At 45.8% G+C, this 20,943-nt stretch overlaps 1 protein-coding gene across 2 annotated transcripts; it reads left to right on the top strand.

Annotated features, from left to right (window-relative positions):
• Nucleotides 1-1,968: 1,968 nt before the first annotated feature.
• LOC110197759 (uncharacterized) lies at nt 1,969-10,676 on the top strand. 2 transcript variants are annotated; one of them, XM_078146404.1, is made up of 5 exons: nt 1,969-5,009; nt 5,431-5,513; nt 6,113-6,239; nt 7,064-7,252; nt 8,776-10,676. In XM_078146404.1, the coding sequence occupies exons 1-5, from the start codon at nt 4,982-4,984 to the stop codon at nt 10,257-10,259; spliced, it is 1,911 nt and encodes a 636-aa protein (XP_078002530.1). In that variant the 5' UTR covers nt 1,969-4,981; the 3' UTR covers nt 10,260-10,676. The 2 variants fall into 2 exon arrangements, with proteins under 2 accessions (XP_078002530.1, XP_078002531.1); XM_078146405.1 differs by having other exon boundaries at nt 1,970-2,222.
• The last annotated feature ends 10,267 nt before the right edge of the window (nt 10,677-20,943 follow it).

The raw sequence follows: 20,943 nt of genomic DNA, 5'->3' as shown, positions 1-20,943 counted from the left end.
GATGAAATGGGATGATAATCATAAAGCATTTGGCATAGGGCCTGGCACTTAGTGGGTACAAAGTAAATAAATGTAAGCTTATTTCAACTCATCTTGGGGGTCTGTTCCAATGCTTCAGTGACAAAATGTCTTGTCAGTCAACATGCATTTAACGAGTGCCTACTAAGTGCCAGGTCTCATGTGCTGAGCCCTACACCATTTCCTAACGCCTCCTTCATTAGGATTATCATATCATCAAAATTGTTCTCATGGTCTCTGATCTTCTCTATTGGAGTTTCACTGAGTTTCCCCCCAAACCATCTATCTGAAGGGTTTTCCCTATTCTCATATAATTTGCTTGTTTCTGTATTCAAATAATTTAACATTTTATAGTGTGACCCTTTTTTAAGATTGCTGATATTTTCTGAGCTTCTTTTAGTCCATGTGGTGTCAAACTGTTGTAAAAACAGATTCCCAGGAGATGCATATTGACTCTAAGTTGTATTTTTGTCAGGTGTCTCCTTCAATCAAATGTCTCCCACCCTTCCACTAACCGTCTGAAGCCCCCCATCACTATCCCATCATGCCTCCTTCCCAAGACTGTGACCTGCCTCCTGAACTCTTCATCCTGTCCATCTTCTTGGCCAGGCTGTCTGCACACTCCAATGACCGTGTTTGGTCGGTCACTTAATATGCCTAGTATGCACTTGTCTTGTGCTAAGCCACAGACCCACAGATGCTCCTCTTTCCTAAGATTAGCTTCGCTATACCCCTAGATGCTAGTGCCATTTCCCTGTTGGAATGTGAGCTTTTTACGTTTTACAAGGCCAGAATCATTTCCAGAATCTATTGATCTCTCTCCGTGTGTGGCTGTTTTCCACAAAACCATGGATCTGAAAGACACTTCCTAGTTTCCTACAATCTGCTTATTTTTTATTTGAAAATAAGAACGTGGCATCTGCTCCTTCTCTTTTAGGGTGTCCCATGTTTCCCTCCACTTCACTTCTTCCCAAATTGCGTCCTAGCGCTCCTCCTCCGGAGGGAGCTTCGGACCAAGTTAATCACCTCGGATAACTGAAATGTGATAATTAACACTTCCTCTTCTTCTAATGAGAGCCTCACAATAGCCTTGGGAGGTCCAGCTCATGGGATCCCCGTTCTACAGAAGGGAAAACTGAGGCTGGGAAAGGGGGAGTGACTTACCTAGAGTCACCCCCCCCCCCGTAAGTGGCTGAGGCAGGATCAGGACTGAGGACTTCCCCACTTCTGGTGGCCCCCCCTTAAGTCGCACTTTTAATTCTTAGGCTGCTGTTCTGGCCAGTGAGGTGAGGATGGCACCAGTGTACAAACATTTAAGATGGGGTCTTACTGCGCCTCTACTTTCCTTGTATCCACCCTCATTCTATGGTAACCAGCTTGGGTGACGGCTACTCAGATTTCCAACTTCTGTAAGACTTGGGCCATCTTGTTGGGGCCGGGGGGCTTCCCCCTTCCCCAAAGTTTTTGTTCTAAAGCCCTTAATACACAGTTTCCCCAACAGAATGGAAGTTCCTTGAGGGCACAGAATGGCTCCTTTTCGTGTGGGGATTCCCAGTGACTGGCGTGGTGACTCTGGCTGATTGACTTTCCTGATGACGCCTGAAAAGTGGGGGGATCAACAGCGGGAAATCCTCTTCCAGGCCCCATTTTCACAAGGAGAAAGAACTGGTGGCTGGGGTGGGAATGTCGGGAATCTGGGGGAAAGGGACGAGTGGTGTGAGGATCTGTGACAGGAAAAGACAAAGGACAGCCGAGGCTGACGTGCACGGACCCAACAAACCCAAGCTTAGTACAAAGAAAGATGCCATTGAGTCTACATTCAAGTTCACGGCCATGGAGGGGGCTGGGGAAGAAGCACGCATGCGCACAGAGAGGCGGGTTTGGCCGGATTTGCGTGGGGGCGGAGAGGAGGCCATTAGCTCTTTCTCTACAGCATTAGAGTCCTGGTCTGCAAGGTTGGTTTTCAAAATGCGCAGGCCCGGAAACATCACCCAGCCCCTTCCACCCGCCCCGGCCCCTACACCCACCCATGTCCGGTCCGACAACCGGAACTGTCCTTCCTCTGTCCTCATCCCCAGAGAGCCCCAGTCCAGAGTGAGCCCATGCGCGGAGGGCAGGCTGCTCTGCCTCGGTCCTGCCACCTCCGCTTCCCGCGGGGCGGGGGGAGCCTCCATCTCAGCCGGCCAAGAAGAGAGCTGGCCCAGGTGCGTCCTTCTCACCCTCGCGTGCCCGTGTGCGCCACAGCACGTCTTTGCGCGGGTGAGGCCGCGTGGGTGTACGTGCGCAGAGGCTTGTGTGTCTGCCTGCGTGGGCGTGGACAGCGGGGGGTGGGCAGCGAGAAGGAGGCTCGCGCTTCCCTAAGTGTGCCTGTGTAGGCCATTGTGCGCCTGGAAAGGAGGGAGGAGGGACGACTGAGGGCGCTCCCCAGGGGGATACGGCCTGGGCAAAGGAAGGGAAAGGCTGGGTCTTTCCCCAAGGCAAACTCACACTGCAGCCCCAGAGTCTTTCTACAAGGGAGGAGAGTCTGGCCTCGCGTGGAGCCTGTGAGCCTGGGAAGTCAAACTCGAAGTCACAGGCAGAGGGACAGAGGCAGGATTAGAAGCCAGCTCCTCCAAGACCCAGTCCAGTGTTCTGGACCCTGGATGTGCTTGAGGCCCCTTTCAGGTCCGCGGCCAGACTGTTTCTCAGTCTCCTGTTCAGCCTGCTGCTTGGTCTCCTCTCCTTGGGGCCCTGGGCAGGCCATGGACTCCTCCACCTCAGAGCCAGCTTGCCCTCCTGGCATCGGCCTCTTTCACGCACTTTCTGCATTTGCAAACACTCCGGGACGTCTGACGTCAAGAGTTCCCTCTCTGGCTCCTTTCTGGCTTCTGGCTTCCTTGAATTTCTGGACACCGATATTGCACGCCCTCTGTCCAGATGAAGCTGCTGTGGCCAGGGTGGCCAATAGGAAGAAGCAGCTTTCTCCATCCCCCCTCCTTCTCACCTTGAAAGAGCTTCTTGATTCACTTGTGAGATGCTCTGCCAAAAAACCCTCCTTCTGTCCCTGGTCAGGTATACTCTCACGGGCTTTTGGGGGGAGCGAGTTGTTTATTGGAAAGAATTCTGTTTGAGATACTTATGGTCCATCTTGGAAGAGAGGCCCAGTGGCCATGGAGACAGAGAGGTCAGCCCTCCTGCTCAGGAAGTGCTTCAGCACCCTGGACAGAGCCTGGCCCAGCCTCTTAGCAAAAGGTGCTGCATTCCATTGAATGCAAAGAGATGATGGAGGCTAATTGAGGACAGTCAGCACTGTGGACAGCGCCTGGCCCAGCCTCTTAGGAAAGATGCTGTATTCCATTGAATGCACACTGATGATAGAGGCTGGATGTGGACAGTGAGCACCGTGGACAGCGACTGGCCCAGCCTCTTAGCAAAAGGTGCTCTATGCATTGAATGCATAGAGATGATGGAGGCTGGATGAGGACAGTCACGTGGACAGAGATGACTATTGTGCCCGTGAAGATGGAAGCAGTCCCTAAGTGTTGAGAAAGAAGCCTGCCCAGGCCAGAGCCTTGGGGGGTGGGTAGTAGGCCATGCTTTCTACCTGGATGATTTCCTCAGCCCCTGTAGGCTCCACCATATCTGCTGTAGCCTTCCCCTCTCTCTCCTCAACTCCAGTCTGGCCTCTCATGCCCACCTTATGCAGCACGGGACATCTCTGCTCAAGACCTGCAAGGCTTGCTCACAGCATCCAGGAGAAATGCAAAGAAAGCCATCTGCTGGCATTTCCCTGGCAGACTCTGGACTGCCCTTCCCACCCCTACCCACTTACTGGGCATTCCGTTTGTGTCTGTGTTCTAACTACTTGTGAGTGGGTATCCTGTTTCCCTCAATGGAATAGAAGGCCCCCCGTGGACAGGGGACTGATCTCATTTTTGTCTTTGTGGCCTCGAACCTCACACAGTAGGCACTTGGTAGATGCTTGTGAATTGGTTCTTCCATGAGGAGCTATTGGTACCAGGAAAGCCAGACAGAGTGTCATCCCTGAAACCAAAGGATGATCCAGTATCTCCAAGGAGGGAGGGTTTATCATTGCCAGAACCTGTGGAGAAGCAGCAGGGTAGTGTAGTGGTTAGAGCCTTGGAACTGGAGTCAGGAAGACCTGAGTTCAAATTTGGACTCAGATACCTATTAGCTGTGTGACTCTGGGCAAGTCACTTCACCTGAGTTTGCCTTGGTTTCCTCAACTGTAATATGGAGGTGAAAAGAACACTATCCAGGGCAGCTAGGTGGGGCATAAAATAAAGCATGGCTCTAAAGTCAGGAGGACCTGAGTTCAAATCTGGCCCCAGACACCAGCTGTTACCCTGGGCAAGTCACTTAACCCCAAGTGCCAAAAAAAAAGAAAAAGAGTAGAAGCCTCTTTAGGTTCTAGCCAGTATATTCTATTAGGCTGGAGTTGAAATGGTCAGCAGGTAACCCTGAAGAAATGAAGCACAGAAGCTCAAAGGGTGCAATACCCAGCAAGGACTGTGCACCTAGCAGCCGGCACAATTCCATTGGAAATCAGAACACTAGGTGGAGCCACAGCACCTACTGGGGAGCAGACATACTGAAAGAGTTGTGACATCCCCAGAAAACATGAGTGTTTCTTTAGCATTAAAGGCATGGATTGCCCCTCCATATATTTTCCCAGATATAGCCCTACCCTTGTCAGGAAGATTATCCTTGTCTAGCTACTCTGCTACAATAGACTGGAGCTGGGAGGACAATGTACATGATCCTCATGCAGAATCCCTATGTGCATCCACTCCTCTCACTGGTGTGTGGAGTTGTGAGGGAGTGTTTGGTGGGAGGAATGTTCTATTGTGATCTTACTAATTTAATGGACCAAATGTCTTCACTTTAAATAAACGAAGAAAAGGGAAGAGCACCTTCTTCCCAGGGTGGTTGTGAAGAACAAATGAGATCATATTTGTAGAGCATGTGGCACCATCCCTGGCACACAGCAGGTGCTGAATAAATGCTTATTCTCTTCCCCTTCTCCCCCAAGGAAATGGAGTTAGTAGTCTGGGTAGAGCTTGAGTTCAGGTAGAGTATTGTGCTCAGAAACTGGGTTTGCCAAGGATCTATAAGTAAGTGGGAGGAAGTGCAGACAAGAAAGGGCACATTGCCCCTTCTACAAATTGGACTGCAAAAAGGAAGAGAGATACAGAGCAATCTGATGAGAGGTTGGTAGAAACAATTCATAATTCAATTCTAAGGATGAGGGAGACTGAGGCATGTTTGTGGCAACAGGGAAGAAGCCAGTGGATGAAACAAGACTGAAGATCTCCTGAGTCTATGTGTGTCGGGAGGAGTGGAGAGAGCTTGCCTAATTAGTTCAGAGACTGAAAATCTAGCCCCCAACCTCCTTACTCTCTCTTCCCACAGGCCTGATGTCTCTTGATTGTATCCAAGTGGGGAGCTCAGAGGAAGATGGAGCATCCACCAGGGGTCTGTTGGCCCTGGGAGAGGTGAGTTGCCATGGCCAGGCTGCCATCCTGAGGCTCTTGCACGTGGCTGTCAGTGAAGAGAACTAGCTGCTGAGTAGTTGGACTTGACCTCTGGCTGTGAGTGTACCTCTGAGGCCCTTTCCTGGCTCTGGCAGTGAGGGAAGGTAACTGGAGGTCATCAGGTCCGACTCTCTTTCTTTAGTCTGGAACTGAAGCCAGGCAGGGAGTGTCATTTACCCAGAGTCCACCAGGAGGTCAGTAGCTGTGCTGTCTCAGGCTGAATGTGGACTCTGAGGAGCTGTGTCAGAATCCTGCCTCTGCTGTTTATTTGCTGTGTGACCTGTGACAAACCAGATACTGTCTGGGGTCCACAGTTTTCTCATCTGCACACTAGGGGGATTGGACTAGGTGACCTCTAAGTATAAATGCCTGTTCCTGTGGTCCCAGCTCTCCTGTCCTCCGAGTACTGGGCAGTCCCCTCTCCTTCTGCCAGGTCACCATTTCTTTCCCCTGTCTCCAGAACACTTTTACATCTACTTTTTCTCAATTCTTGCCCTTCCTCAAGTTTCCCTTTTCCCTATGTGGCTTCTGGGCCAGGATGAATGTGTTTGGTGTTTCAGGAAGCAGTCACATTCAGGGATGTGGCCTTGGACTTCACCTGGGAGGAGTGGGGATGCTTGAGCGCTGCTCAGAGAGAGCTCTACAAAGATGTGATGCTGGAGAACTACAGGAACCTGGTCTCCCTGGGTAAGGATACCTCCCCCTGGGAATAGGGATCTGCCGTGGGGGAATCAGGACTCACATCTGTGAAGCACAGACCTGTAGGACTCTTTCATTGGCTCAACTGAGGGGCTTCTGAAAGCAGAGGCTCCTGTTTTCTTTTGGTCCTAGAGAGAAGGTCTGTCTTCACCTTCACTGGGCTCTTCTTGATCAGCAGACTCTACTCAAGATGCCCCTGTAAGGACATCCATGGGTTAGAGTTATTCCCCTTGTAACAGGGAAAGGCACACAAGACATTTCTCTACAAATTATTAATACTGTAAAATATTGGACTCTGGAAGATCATTGGAGGTCATTTACTGCAACCTCTTCATTTTAAAGGGAAGAAACTGGCCCAAAAGTGAGGAAGAGATTGATCCAAGGCTACCCTGCAAGGGAATAACAGATAGGGGATTTGAACTGGGGTCTCTTAAGTCCCAGCTAAGGCAAATTTTGATGGGAATCCCATAGTATCTCTCCTTCCACCCACATGAGAAACACCATCCAGCCTTCTGGGTCTCCTGGGTCCAAGGTTCCTCAGGGTCTGCCAAGGTCATGTTGTATTTGTGCCAACTAAGACCCAGAGAAGTGATGGCTTGGTGAGCCCTTCTGTGGGCATTTCCAGAGGGGTTCTGTGCTTCTGAGGAGAGCTGGGAGATGACCTGGTTTTGTGACTCTCTCGAGATCACAGAATCACAGCCCCCTGGACCTCATCTCAGTCACTACTCCCACCACAGCTTGCCTCTCTCCTTCCTGACCTTTTTCCACCTTCAGCACATGCAGAGCTATCTCATTTTCTCCCCCATGAGCAGGGCTTCCTGGTCCCAAGCCAGGCCTCATCTCCTGGTTGGAGGGAGAGGAAGAGCCACATCCATGGGATTCACTGGTACATGCTGCCAGAAGCACATCTTTGTCTAAAGCAGAAAATCCCAGGAGTCAGCTAGGAGCCAGTGGGTGCAGCAGCCCAGCTGGGCTCTTCTTTGAAGCGCTGGAGGGTGCAGGTAGGTGTGTGGAGATGACCAGCAGTGGTCACATGGCCAAGTAGGGGAGACTCACTCCCAAAGACTGGAAAGCAGGAACCTGTCTCCCCACAGTTCAGCAAAGCAGTCCTTTCTTCCCCAGTCTTGGGACTCAGAATCAAGGGATAGAAAGGGCAGGGTTCAACTCTGGGAGGACAGAGTTAATGAAACACTAGAACTAATCCTTCAATAGAGGGATGCTTTCCAGGGTAACCTGCTAAGGCCTGCTCTGCCTTGGGAAAGCCTCCAGACCAGGGGTTCTTCACCTCTTTTGTTTCATGGACCCCTTGGGCAGCCTGGCAAATCTTGTGGACCCCTTCTTGTCTTTCCTTTTTAAAAACATTTAATTAATTTATTTGGAGCTAGAAAAATTTCTTGAGTTTACCATAAACAAATTAAGCAACTTGCTCAAATGCACACAGTTAGTAATTGTCTGAGGTAGATTTAAGCCCAAGTGTTGTTGACTTGTGGACCCCTTCTTGGAATAATCTTAAATGCATAAAGTAAATACATAGGGGATTACAAAAGAAATCAATCTATGGAAGGCCACCAAAATGTTACTTTTAGAAAGTTCATAGATCCTGGGTTAAGAACCCTCTTCTCTATTCAGAAGAAAAGTAAAAGAGAAACCAATAATTATCAAAACTATCCCAGCAGGTAGCCCAGGCCTTCTGCTAGGAGTGATTCAGGCACCACTACCATCACTAGACAGACCATGTTAATTAAGGCCCTGTGATTCCATTACCATTCCTTCTGACATGTTCCCCTGTATGTGCTGAAATCACCTCTTACATCAGCTTCCTGAGGACACATACAGCTCTGCTGGCTTGTGTTTGTATACCAAGCATTTAGCACAGTCCCCTTGCCTCACTGATCGATAATTCTGCAGAGTGGGAGGGCTTTTACCAGATCCCTCATGCCAATGCTACCCAGAGCCCTTCGCACTAATGCCAAGCTTCTAGATGGACAACAAGATATGAGGCCCAGGATGGAGTAGGCCTGCCTGATGAGTTCACACACACCCAGTGGGGATTTCCCCAGCTCTTTATCCTGGACTCTGAAGTTGTGGGAGTCCTTAAGAGTGTGTTCTTCATATAGGGCAGGATGGTCCCTCTGGAGAGGGAACACCTGAATGCACATGCGCACTTCAGCAAGTTCAAGTTCTCTGAGCCCCACTGTCTCCATTTGTCCCATGAGAAGGATGTGACTGCCTGGTGCTTTCCAGCTCTGGCATTCAGTGATTGCTATCCCATCTCTGCACTGATGCAGGTTTTGAAGTTGAATAATGTCCTTCCCTCTCTGGGATTACATTTTTTAAAGTGTAAAATCTAGAGTTGAAGAGGAAGTCCCAAGTGCAGCCTGGAGAGGAATGAGATGGAAAGATTCATGATTCTGATACAAGTTTGACTAATAATAAGCTTTTCACAGGACTTTATACATTCTCTAGGATGAGCTTTCTAGCCCTCTGCATTCAACTTCTGTTTCCTTTTTTTTTTTTTTCTCAGCTTGGGATACTAAACTCAAGAACCAGGAGTCAACTGAAAAGCAAGATTTAGGATCAGAAGAGACATTAGTGGAAAGACTCCCTGGGGATGTTCTCAGGAACAAAACCTTTGTGGCTGGTCCAATCCAAGAGATCAGGGTATGGAAGCAAATTCAAAACCTGGCAGGGGAGATTCCAAAGCAAATCATTTCCCAGCAAAGTGATTTGAGGCCATTGATTCTGGACTGGAAAACTCCTATTGGGCACAGAGGCCATGAATGTGTTGACATTCGCAAAAAAATCCACAGGAGTACCTGCAGGCCCAAGAGGTCATGCAGTGAGAATGAAGGTGAGGGTCTCCCAGCTTTGATTCCACCTTCAAGTCTGTGTAGGATAGAGAAATCCTGGGATTGTGAGGAGTTTGAAAAGACTTACAGCCAGAATGCAGGGATGATCCAACATCAGAGAATTCACACTGGAGAGAAAACTGAGGAGTCCAAGGAATGTGGGAAGAACTTCCAGGAAATCTCCCATCTTACGGAAGACCAGAGAATTCACACTGGAGAGAAACCTTATACATGTAAGGACTGTGGAAAGTTTTTTACCCAGTATTCATACCTCATCAATCATGAAAGGACGCATAATGGAGAAAGACTTTATGAATGTAAGGAATGTGGAAAGGCTTTCAACTGGAAGTCATACCTCATTGGACACCAGAGAATTCACACTGGAGAGAAACCTTATGAATGTAAGGGATGTGGAAAAGCCTTTAGCCATAGCTCAGCCCTTATTGCACACCAGAGAGTTCACACTGAAGAGAAGCCCTATCAATGTAAGGAATGTGGGAAGGCCTTCAAATGGAAGTCAGGCCTCAACCAACATCAGAGAATTCATAGTGGAGAAAAACCATATCAATGTAAGGAATGTGGGAAGGCCTTCAGCCAGAGTTCAGCTCTCATTGCTCATCAGAGCATTCATTCTGAAGAGAAACTTTATAAATGTAAAGAATGTGGGAAGGCCTTCAACTGGAAGTCACCTCTCATTCAACACCAGAGAATTCACACTGGAGAAAAACCTTATAAATGTGGTGAATGTGGTAAAGCCTTCAGCCAGAACTCAGCTCTTATTGTACACAAAAGTATTCATACTGGAGAGAAACCTTATCAATGTAAGGACTGTGGGAAGGCTTTCCACTGGAATTCATACCTCATTCAACATCAGAGAATTCACACTGGAGAGAAACCTTATGAATGTAAGGAATGTGGGAAGGCCTTTAGCCAAAGCTCAGCCCTTACTGTACACCAGAGAATTCACACTGGAGAGAAACCTTATCAATGTAAGGAATGTAAGAAGGCTTTCAGTCGGAGTTCAGCTCTTATTGAACATAACAAAGTTCATACTGGAGAGAAACCTCATAAATGTAAGGAATGTGGAAAGTCCTTTAATAGGAAGTCACATCTCATGCGACATCAGCATTCTCACTGGAGAAAACCCCTAAAAGTGTAGTGAAATATGAGCAGAATCATATGGCTTGATGCAGAGTGAAGACAGCACAGGCAAAATTAGAATCTATTTGACTACAGCAGCATTCACAAATATAGCACTAAAGGCTAGCAAAACAGATGAACAATAAACTTTGTTGGTTCTGGGCTATTAAAGTTACACCTTTCCTTTCTGCTAATAATTGACAAACTTCAAAAATGGAAAATGATATTTTGTTAGTCAAAATTAGCCCATTATCCACTATCACTTATCTTTTGATAGAGAATTTGTTTTTTACCTTTTATGAAATGAGAGGGAAGCTTCCTGGGAAAGAACTCTCATATCAAAAGCAAATATCAGTGTATTAATATTGGAAAGCTTTCAGATGCAATTCATCCCTTGTTGAAGGTTAGTTCATTAAATGGGAAAGATTGATCAGTATGGTGAATGTGGAAAATCCTTTTTTTATTTTTAATTAATTTATTTTGAATTATCAACAATCACTTCCATTAGCTTTTGAGTTTTAAATTTTTCTCCCCCTTCATCCCCAAGACAGTGCACAATCTGGTATAGGCTATACATATATATTCCTATCAAACATATTTTCACATTAGTGATGTTGTAGGTAAGAATTAGAACCAATAGGAGTAACCACCGGAAAGAGGAAACAAAACACACAGAAGAAAAAAAAATAGCAAACAGTATGCTTCAAACTGCATTCACACTCCATAGTTCTTTCTTTGGATGTGGATAGCATTTTCCATTGTGGAAAATCCTTCTAAAGCAGGAAACAAAAGCCTGGATAATCACATGGAAAGATAGACCCCAGGTACATCATGCATATGGGGAAAAAGTCATTGCAACTTTACTGTCAGAAGAGAAACTTTGTGGCTGGAATAGAGGTGGGGTAATTTTGCAGGGCCTCATGAAACCCTAGCTTTGGATTTAGCCTTGAAGGGCTTACATTGTGGCTATGAGGCCTCAGGAAAGTCATTTCATAATGTGCCTTGGTTTCCTCCTTTGACTACCAAGGTTAGTAGTTCTTAACACTGCCTGTCAGAATATCATGAAGATCACATATGAGAATGCCTCTAATCATAATCCATCATCATATATGTGTAGAAACTGTACAAGGTAGGGAGAGATGTGGGTAAAGGAGGGGCATATATGTTAACACATTATGTTTGTATGTTAGATATGTGTAAACTATAAATAAGCTTTAGATGCTACAGAAAAGGAAGACCATGAATGTGGGTATAATTTTGGTGAGGTCTTCTCTCCAACACAAGCATGTATGAGATACTAAGAAACATTTGGAATGGCTTTTGGGCTAACCTGAATGTGAGTCTGACATAATGGGCATAGGACTATTCTAGCTGCTCCCCGCCCCCCCGCCCCCGCATTAGAGACTTTACCATAGTTTGCATTTGTCTCCCAATTACTCTCATTCAGAGTACTTCCCAGTACCCCGTTCTGGGGCCTCTAAGACAATGGCATCTTAGGTCAGAAGAGTGCAATCCCATTTCTGTTTTCCCCAAATGATGATTTTATTTGAACTGGGCAGTCCTGAAGAACTGGCTAAATTTTAAAGTCTATGTAGATGTATTAGCAAAAGTCAAAAATGGGAGGAAATTTGAAGTGTGTTGGCCTCATCCTGCTACCAGTATAGAATTTATTCAGTCATTCCCTCACTCCTTCAGCAAATATTGATTAAGCGATTGCTGCTTGAGGCCAACCTGCTAGGTAAGATTGGAGGCTTAGGACACTAAGTGCTGAACTTGGGACTCTGCAGATAAAAGGATTTTTATAAAGATTGACAGAGCTCTGTAAAAATTTATTAAGTGGTTCATATACATTATCTAATTTGAGCCTCACAATAATCCTGTTGAGTTAGGGATTTAAGGTATTATTTTCTCCATTTTATAGATGAAGACAGTAAAGCTCCCAAAGGTGAAACGACTTGCCCATGGCCACTTATTAAATAAGTGTCAGAGGTAGGAATTGAACCCAGGTCCTTCCTTTCTCAAAGTCCAACATCCTATTTCCAAGGTTTTGTTGATGTAGTACCTGCCTTCCACAGACTTAACTTTTACAAAGGAGTTGGGGAAGAATGGCTGATAACGTGAGTACAGATCATTGAGGTAACATTCTGGCCTATTCTCTATGAGACCTCAGGAAAGTCATTTCACTGTGTGCTTTAGTTTCCTCCTTCTACTACCAAGATTAGTAATTTTTACACCACCTGTCAGGTTTCTTATGAAGATCACATATGAGAATGTCTCTAATCACAAATATTATCATCTATGTGTAAAAAGAATACAAAACACAGATGTGGGTAAAGAAGAGGTCCAGAATTTGACTAGAGAATTTTGGGAGGTAGAGAGCACTTTGAGCTTGATGTAATCCATCAAGGGAAGGATTGTAGAGAAGGTACATGCGAGCTGAACCTTGAAGGAAGAGAAAGGATTCTGAAAGGCAGAGGTGAAGAGAGAACATTCTTGTCACGGAGGATGGATTCTACAAATGCACAGAAGAGCAAGAGAGAAGTCAAACTCAGGAATGATAACATTTACTCAGTAGAAGACAGCCTACCCATAAACCTGGATCACAGTTTCCCACTAAGTCATTTGGTGACTGTAGAGAAGAGAGAGCACACTGACATAGCAGGGAGTCCCACAAATACACAAATCTACATAAGTCACAACTCTAGAGGGTAACTCACAACTATGTCTTTGGATTTTTTAAGAGAACAATCTGGTTCCCCATCACCTGCTATCTGCTGCCCTTCTGGTTCTCGCAGCCCTTCCACCAAGCAAAGCAGTTTCTCTATTTTACATCTGATGGAATGCAGTCAAGATTGTTTTGGCACATAGCTACCTTTGAGAGTGCTGAGAAAGTGTTCTAAATTTTTAGAAGAAAAAATCATTGCTAGCATGTATATAGTATGTTAAGTTTTACCAAATGCTTTATGAAAATTATCTCGATTCTTACAACAGCCCTGGGAAGTGCTATCATCCCCCATTTTCACATATGAGAAAACTGAGGCTAACAAGTTAAATGACTTGCCCTGGATCACAGAGCTAGTAAGCATAGCTCAAAACAATGGCAAAAGCTGCTTTTACCCTCTGCCTTAGGCTATAGAGGGAAATAAAGACAACACTGGCACCCTAGAGAGGTTTCCTTTCTCTTGGGCTATAGATGGTTGTAGAGGGCAAGAAGTCCAGTTAACTGTACACAGAGCAGCAGCAGCTCTTTTTTAATCAGATTCTAGCAACTGCAGGGCCTGTCTTGCTTCAGTCGACTCTTAAATGACTCAGAACTTTTCCAGGTGATCAGCTCTCAGCAACGCAACATTTCTATATCATCCCAGAAAATCAGTTGCAGGGCCTTCCCGTCAGTTTAGCTTCTAACACTCTGTGTATTTTGTGTCTATTCCTCCCCTGTTCATCTTTCTCTCTCACTTCTGTCTTCCTTAGGCCATCTCTTACCCTCCTCAATCTGGCTTCTCCTGCCTTAAACCAGAGTCTCCTCATGAGCAGTAACCCCTCTCAACATGAAACAAAAAATCCAGTAACTGTCAGATATGACCTCAACAATCCATATAGACTTCTCTTAAACTCTTGAAAGAATAATTTGCAAACAGCTAACTGACCACCAAGCACAAGGAGAAGTTTTCTCCCAAGTGGAACAGTCTTGCGTCTTCCCTCTAGCACTTATCCCACGGGCTGGAGGAGCTTTGTTTGTTCTTCAGCTGATTTTATCACTATACCTTATACAAATGTTCTTTTTCTGTCCCTTTCAGCAAACAAATGGGCATATAACAAAGGGACAACACTTGTGACTCCACTTCTCTATCCTCATGCCACATATACATTCTGTTTCCAAATCTTGCTATTTCTTTCTCTACAGTGTCTCCAACCCCAGATCACTCAGCCAGACCCCTGGTCACCATCCTAGAATCACTATCTTTTCTTTTCTGTCCCATCCCTCAAAGTCCTTATGGGAGGGTTGCCAGGATCCCTTTTTCTCAGGATGTCGCTTGTTATGAGATTAAGGGCCAGTGAAGTCTCCTTGTACATGCATCTCTTATACTGGGCAGAGTCATCTGTGAACAGGGCAAATGGTGTTCCACAGAACCAAGTCTTCCTAGCAGGTGACCACTGGGTTACTAGAAGGGGTAAAACATAAAGCTACCATTGGAGGTCTAAGCCTCCACCAAAGTCACAGTCTGTTTCTGAAAAGCCTAAGGGCAGTTAGGTGGTGCAGTGGATTGAGCACAGGCCTGGGTTCAGGAGGAGGTGAGTTCAAATCAGGCCTAAGACACATAACACTTACTAGCTATGTGACCCTGGACAAGTCCATAACCCCATTGCCTAGCCAAAAACAAAAACAAACAAACAAACAAACAAAGAGCCTGAGGGGCACAATGGTGAATGTGTTCATTTCCCTTGTCAACCATTACTGAGTTTGTTCTAAGAAAGAAGAACAGAATTAGGTTGCATGTGAGTGTTTATTTCTCTCAAAGCTTGCAGAACATGTATATAGAGATATGCATGGGAGCTCATTGTAGAAAATGAACCCAAAGATGGACAGACAAAAGGAGATTTTGTATTTTCACGGCAATTCCCCCTCACTCCTCCCTCCCTTCCTGACTCACAATGCCTATGTCAGCCAAAATTATAGTCTCCATATGTGTTAACCACAATATGAGAAAGGAATTTCTTAAGTGGATAGATTGTAAATACAATAAGATAGGAGAATGTCAAAGTGTCAATTGAAATTATAGACCCAGGATGTCTGGGTTTCTTCTATCATTAACATGATATAATGTAACATAACATGTGTCTATAGAATATGATAAGAAAGATAAGAAAAGTCCCATTATTCAAGATAGTGGCTGGTTCAAGGTATCCTGCCCTGGACAGTCATAAACAGAAGAATGCTCCTGGTCAGCTTCATCTGACCTTGCAGTTGCTGACACAGGAAAGGGCATTTTGGGTTCACTCAGAGAGCAAAGCAAAGCATGTCTGTTGTGCCAGAGCATGCAAAGCATTATGGTATATTAAATTCAGAGTGGACCAAAATGTCTGTCCTGATAGGCCAATCCAGGCTTTAGGGCTTTCTCAGGTGATGGGGGGGGGGGCCTCAAAATGGTTTGGGGAGGGGGCCACACCCTTTTAGAAGTTTCTTATGTCCTACTCATCTTGTTCAACTGTCTTGCATAATCCACCTCATAATGGGACCCCTGGATGAAGGGTGATAGTATGACTTTGCATGATCTGTTCAGAAGCTAGTAAGGTCTAGTAATGTGCCAAGAGCTGCTTCCCAAATTGGTATAATAAGCAGCCAATTCTAGGAGCTCCTAGATTAGGGTCTAACAGGCATTTAACTTGACCACACCTTGCCTTCCAAGGGTCCATTCACCATTGTTTTTGTAGCCAGAAACCTACAAAAACAAAATTCCCAAAGAGTCATAAGCACCCAAAGGTAAAGACTGCTGGAGAGTGAGCTTTCTATCTTCCAGATCTATAGCCCGTTCTGGGCCCACCTGGGAAAAGGCAGACTTGCAGGTGACTCAATCAATAGGGGTCATCAAAATACCAAGGGTTTAGAAGAAAAGTGGAGCCAGACTTTCCTCTGATCCTGAGCACCTTCCTTTTCCTGCTGCAAGTGTCCCCAGAAGGAAGGCAGCAAAGGGCTGAGCTGACTTCCATCTGGCTCAAGGTGACTTCTCCCTGCACTGCTAGGAAGACTTCCACCTCCTACACCCCCCTGATCTCCAGTCTCAGATAAGAAAAGGAGAGAGAAATTTCTCTGATAGTGATCCTTTCATCTCCTTCTGGGAAATGGCACCTTGTGTCTTCTATCTCTTGCAGGGCATCTTCCATCTATCCCAAATCAATGACTTCCATCTATGCAAGCATAAAGCAAATTTCTGCTGTCAGTCCAACCTCCCAACTGGGAGGTGGAGAACTTCTGGTGCAAAGAGGAACCATCTTCCCTTTGACTTTAGCCCTCACCTCCCCTTCTGCCCCTGTCCCTTGAAGGAAGAGGAAGAGGAGAGTCATTGGGGAACAGGACTTCCTTCTCCTGCTATGCCCTTTCCTATCTAATCTCTACCCTTTGGACAGAAGAAGAGTAGTAAAGCAGGGCCTCCCATCTGACCATGTGGCTTTCCATCTCATACTGCACTTCCCTCCAGTCCAATATCCAATCACTACTGGGAAGATTGTTGCCCTCTACTTAATAATAAACATCCTCACCTGGTTATACCCTTCATATTCCTGTGATTCTGACCCTCTGTAGGGCACCATCCAAACCCCAATCCATTCCTCCCATTACCTGATGGCATATTCCCATCTCCCTCAAATCTGCTACCCCAAAGTTCAAACCTAACTCCACCTACATCTCCCACTGTGCCCTCTGAAATGCCTATTCCATAGGCAACAAGCTCCCCTTCATGCTAAATCTTTTCCTTTCTCAATCCTTTCATCTACTAGCTCTTATTGAAACCTGGATCCCCCATGTCTGTTTTTGTTTGGGGTGCTGGGAACCCCAAAATGCAAGGGTACAGGGAGTCTGCCTTGAAAGAATTCAGCCATTCAAGCCTCCTTTCAGTGAAGGAGCAAGGCTTTATTAAAACACCAGTTAGGTGGGCAAGATTCCTAGTAAATCTGCAATATTGCGATGCCAATAGAAGCAGGTGAGATTCTAAGAATTTGCACAATTTAAATTGGGGGGGGGGAAGGCAAAATTAGTACTTACATGCAAGAAAAGAAGTGAGAAGATCTAGATGGGATTAAGAAGCAGCAAACAGCCTGGGGTGGGCCAGGTGCAGACAATGAAAGGAATTAGGTGGTCGGAGAACCATACTGAAAGGGAAGTTAAAATGATTATTGAGTATCTAGGTGGGCTGTGATGGATCAGATGCCTCAGGGAAAATGCCAGGGACTGGGTTGTGTGTGGGAAAGATCAGGGCTTGAGTTGCTTTCAAACACATGGTCTTTTCCTTTTAGGGGTCCAGGTTCCATCACCCTATCACTGATGGCACAGCCTCCCTGGCCACCCTTTCCAGTACTGGCTGCACCTTCATTCATCCCCTTCAGTAAGGGAGTTGAAATACTCCTTGCCCTTACTCTTAGGTTCTCCTCCTACCTCCATTACTCAGTATCCTCTCCTCCTTTGTGGTTCATGCTATTTATATCTTCCACTCAATCTAAATCCTGGTAGCTGTTGTCTATAGACAGTTCACTCCCCTTCTTTTCTTAAAGAGTTTGGTACATGGTTCACAAATTTTCTCTCCTACCCAGCTCCTGCTTCATACTATGGGACTTCCACATATATACTGACTCTCAAACACCCTAATAACTCAATTCCTCAACTGACTCTCCTCCCATGAGCTATTCCTCTACCCCACTTCAGCCAGTCCTGACTTCGCAGACAACTAAAAGGGTTTTCTTCACTAAGTAGTAAGTGGATAGGTTGGCTGGTTGGTTGTTATCCTTCATGTCAACAACGACCAAAATGTCCTCACTATGTCGGGGTCAAGTGTGTCCAACTGTGGCTGCTCAGACCAACATGAGCTCGGAGGCTCTATCACAGGTCAGCCACAAATAGTCCATAGGAACATCTGAAGTGGAGATGTCTCTAAATTTGAACATCTCATGTTTAACACAAGGTAGGATCCCCACCTGCCTGTCTCCTGGATTTCATGTCCACAAACATGCACACATTCCACGTACCAATGGCGAGTGAAGTTACCTTTACAAAGCTTTTGTACATGTTGTGTTTCACCTGCAAAGTAGGATCCCTGCCTGCCCTGGAAAGCAGGCAGGGTTAGGAGAAGTGAAGCAGACAATTTTGAAGACACCTTTTCTAGCCCCTTCCTCATGCCAGGAGGAGAGCTGGTCCCTCAAAAAGGCTGCTCAGATACCTAGGGGGCTGCCAAATTGCATTGCTGCCTTTAGTCTAGTGAAAAGCTGACCCTATGCTTTGGGCCCCCCAGTGTTCAAGGTTCTCACTACAGCTCCCGATGTATCCACACCTGCTGCTTCATCCCTTGCCTGTTGTTTCAGGTAGGTAAAAATGGTAAAATGGTATGGGGAATATCTTTTGACTCACAAATAAATTGGTATTAAGTCAGTCAGAATTGTATGAAGTCATCAGTCTCACTTTCTCTTCCAGAGTCATCAGAGTTCAGGGGCAAGACAAAAGTCAAGACGACTGGCGATAACCCAGAATGCAGTGGATGACCTTGGTGTCTTCCATGTCTAACCAAGCTCTAAGCACTCCACGGCACCTGCTACCACTGCTTTCATGACTATGGGAACAAATTATTCACATCCACCCATTCTGCCTGGGGAAATCTCTGAGTGCTTGGGCTAGACACCCCCTTAACTCACTGATGTGTTTGAGGCCTCTTAGTTAACCTCAACCTGGTTTAGCCTGTCTGCAGAAATGGTTTTCCAGGGGTGTGGCCATTGTGCACATAACAGCTTCTTGGAGCCACAGGTGAGAGTTGGGTGGCAGGAGAACACCAAAGGTGGATAAGCAGCCCTGAAAAGGGCTTGGCAGCCTCACCCCAGAGGTACTAGTCTTTCTTGAACACTTGTACACTCCAGGAAACAGTCACAGAATGCCTGTACATGGTTGCAATCCTATACCAGCACCCCTCTATTACAGATCATCTCATATTTCTAGAAGGCTCTATGTGGTTTGGCAGTATATGGGAGGCCCTCTGTGCCTGCCCTAGGACTGAACCCTCTTTGGTCAGGCTCCCCATACACTCATATTTTTAGATTCATCCCAAAGCTCTAGCCCATGAAAATCATTTTAGACCTTGACTCTGTCAAACACCATGTTAGCTGCCCCTCCTAACTTTGCTATGTTTAAATTTGTTGACAATGTGATCTAACTCTTTGTCCAAGTCATTGATAAAAATATTAAAACAGAGCAGGGCCAGCCAGCACAGATCCCTTGGGACACTTCATTAGAGACTTCATGCCAAGTTCATATCAATCACCATATTAATGTTTCTTTAAGTTGATCTATCCAACTGGATGTCATTGTATTGTTGCTGGGTTCAAATATCTCTCTCCACATAAATATTAGAGCAGTATAGGATACTTTATCAAAATGTTTGCTAAAGCCTATGTAAACTACAGCCACAGCATTTCCCTAATCAAATAATTTAGTAACTTTGTCAAAATGAAGGAAATAAAATTATATGGCATGATCTATTTCTGATTGAAAGGGAAGGGAAATGTGATTCCCAGCACAATTGGTGATTCTGGGCCCCCTTAATTCTAAATTGTTTTCATTTTCGAACTTTTCCCCTACAAATGAACTTATTTAGTGAAGATTACTGAGTAATCAGTAGGCAAAGAATATAATCACAAAGCATGAAGAAGTATTGTAAATGAAGTCTTAAGGAGTGGTCCTTCAACCCTATAACAATGTCTGAATAAATTCTTTAATCAGGTTGAGATAATTATAGGTCTCTGGCTACTGGAGAAAGGCAATCATTTAGGAAACCTCTTGTGATTGGGTGTGAATCAGATTTTTCTCTCCTCTGTCACAAACTCTAGGAAAGAGGGGTCACTTCCCCTACTTTCCCATCATTTCCATTCCACTGACCAATTCCTCTGTGGTCACAATAATCAGATATGCAATTGAATACGCCTTTGTTGGTCCCTCCACCTTTTGAACAATGAAATTATCATTAAGACTAGTGAGAAAGTTATTAGGTGCTGTTCTTTTATCATAGAGTTGAATAAGTTCAATTCAGTAGACATTTATTAAGCACTTACCATGTGCCAAGCACTGTGCTACATGCTAGAGACACAAAAAAAGAAGCAAAATATAGTCTTCTCTCTCAATGAGCTTAGAAGCCAATGGGTGAGATGAGAGGAAAACAATATTACAAAGCAAGCTTTCCATAGGATAAATAGGAAAAAACTATCAGAGGGAAGGTAATGGAATCGAGAGGGGAAAGTTTCCTGTGGGAGGTGGGCCTTTAGCTGGGATTTAAAGAAGCCCCTGAGGTCAGCAGTCTTCGCAGAAGAGGGAGAGCACTCCAGACATGGTGGATGGCCAGAGAAAATGCAGAAGCCAAGAGACAAGGGCCTTGTTCTGGGAACACCCAGGAAGCTGGTGTCGCTGGACCGAAGAGTACGTGGTGGGGCGTTAGGTGTAAGATGACTGCAAAGGTGGGAGGGAGGCAGCTCGAATGCCAAGGGGCATTTTGTGCTAGCTCCTGGAAGCAATGGGGGCCCCCTGGAGTTTATTGAGTAGGGGTGGCATGATCAGACTTGTGTTCTTCAAGGACCACTTTGGTGAATGAATGAAGGAGAGATTGGACTGGGGAGAGACCGGAGGCAGGCAGACCGGGTGTGAGATGATGAGGGTCTGTCCCAGGGTGGGGGCAGGATCGGAGGAGAGGCCACATTCAGGAGGATGCTGGGAAGGTGAAATGGGCCCCACCATTCCTCCTCTGGGCCAGGCCGGGGACCTCCCTCCCAAGCGCTTCACCTATTTCCGCTTTCCTAGTCAAACACTAACAACATTGCTCCTGTTTCTTCCCTCGTTAACCTTCCGTCCATTTTTTGTTGCTCTCCCCAGCTGGCATACAGTAGGAGCTTCATAAATGCTGCTAATCCGGGACCGATTCTAGGCAAGACCAAAGAACTGGGGATGAGCTGGGAATGTG

Source organism: Phascolarctos cinereus, unplaced genomic scaffold (assembly GCF_003287225.1).
Source record: "Phascolarctos cinereus isolate Bilbo 61053 unplaced genomic scaffold, phaCin_HiC Scaffold_726;HRSCAF=1367, whole genome shotgun sequence".
Classification (NCBI taxonomy): Eukaryota; Metazoa; Chordata; class Mammalia; order Diprotodontia; family Phascolarctidae; genus Phascolarctos; species Phascolarctos cinereus.
Note: the sequence above shows the minus strand (reverse complement) of the source record. Positions and strands in the feature narration are given on the sequence as shown.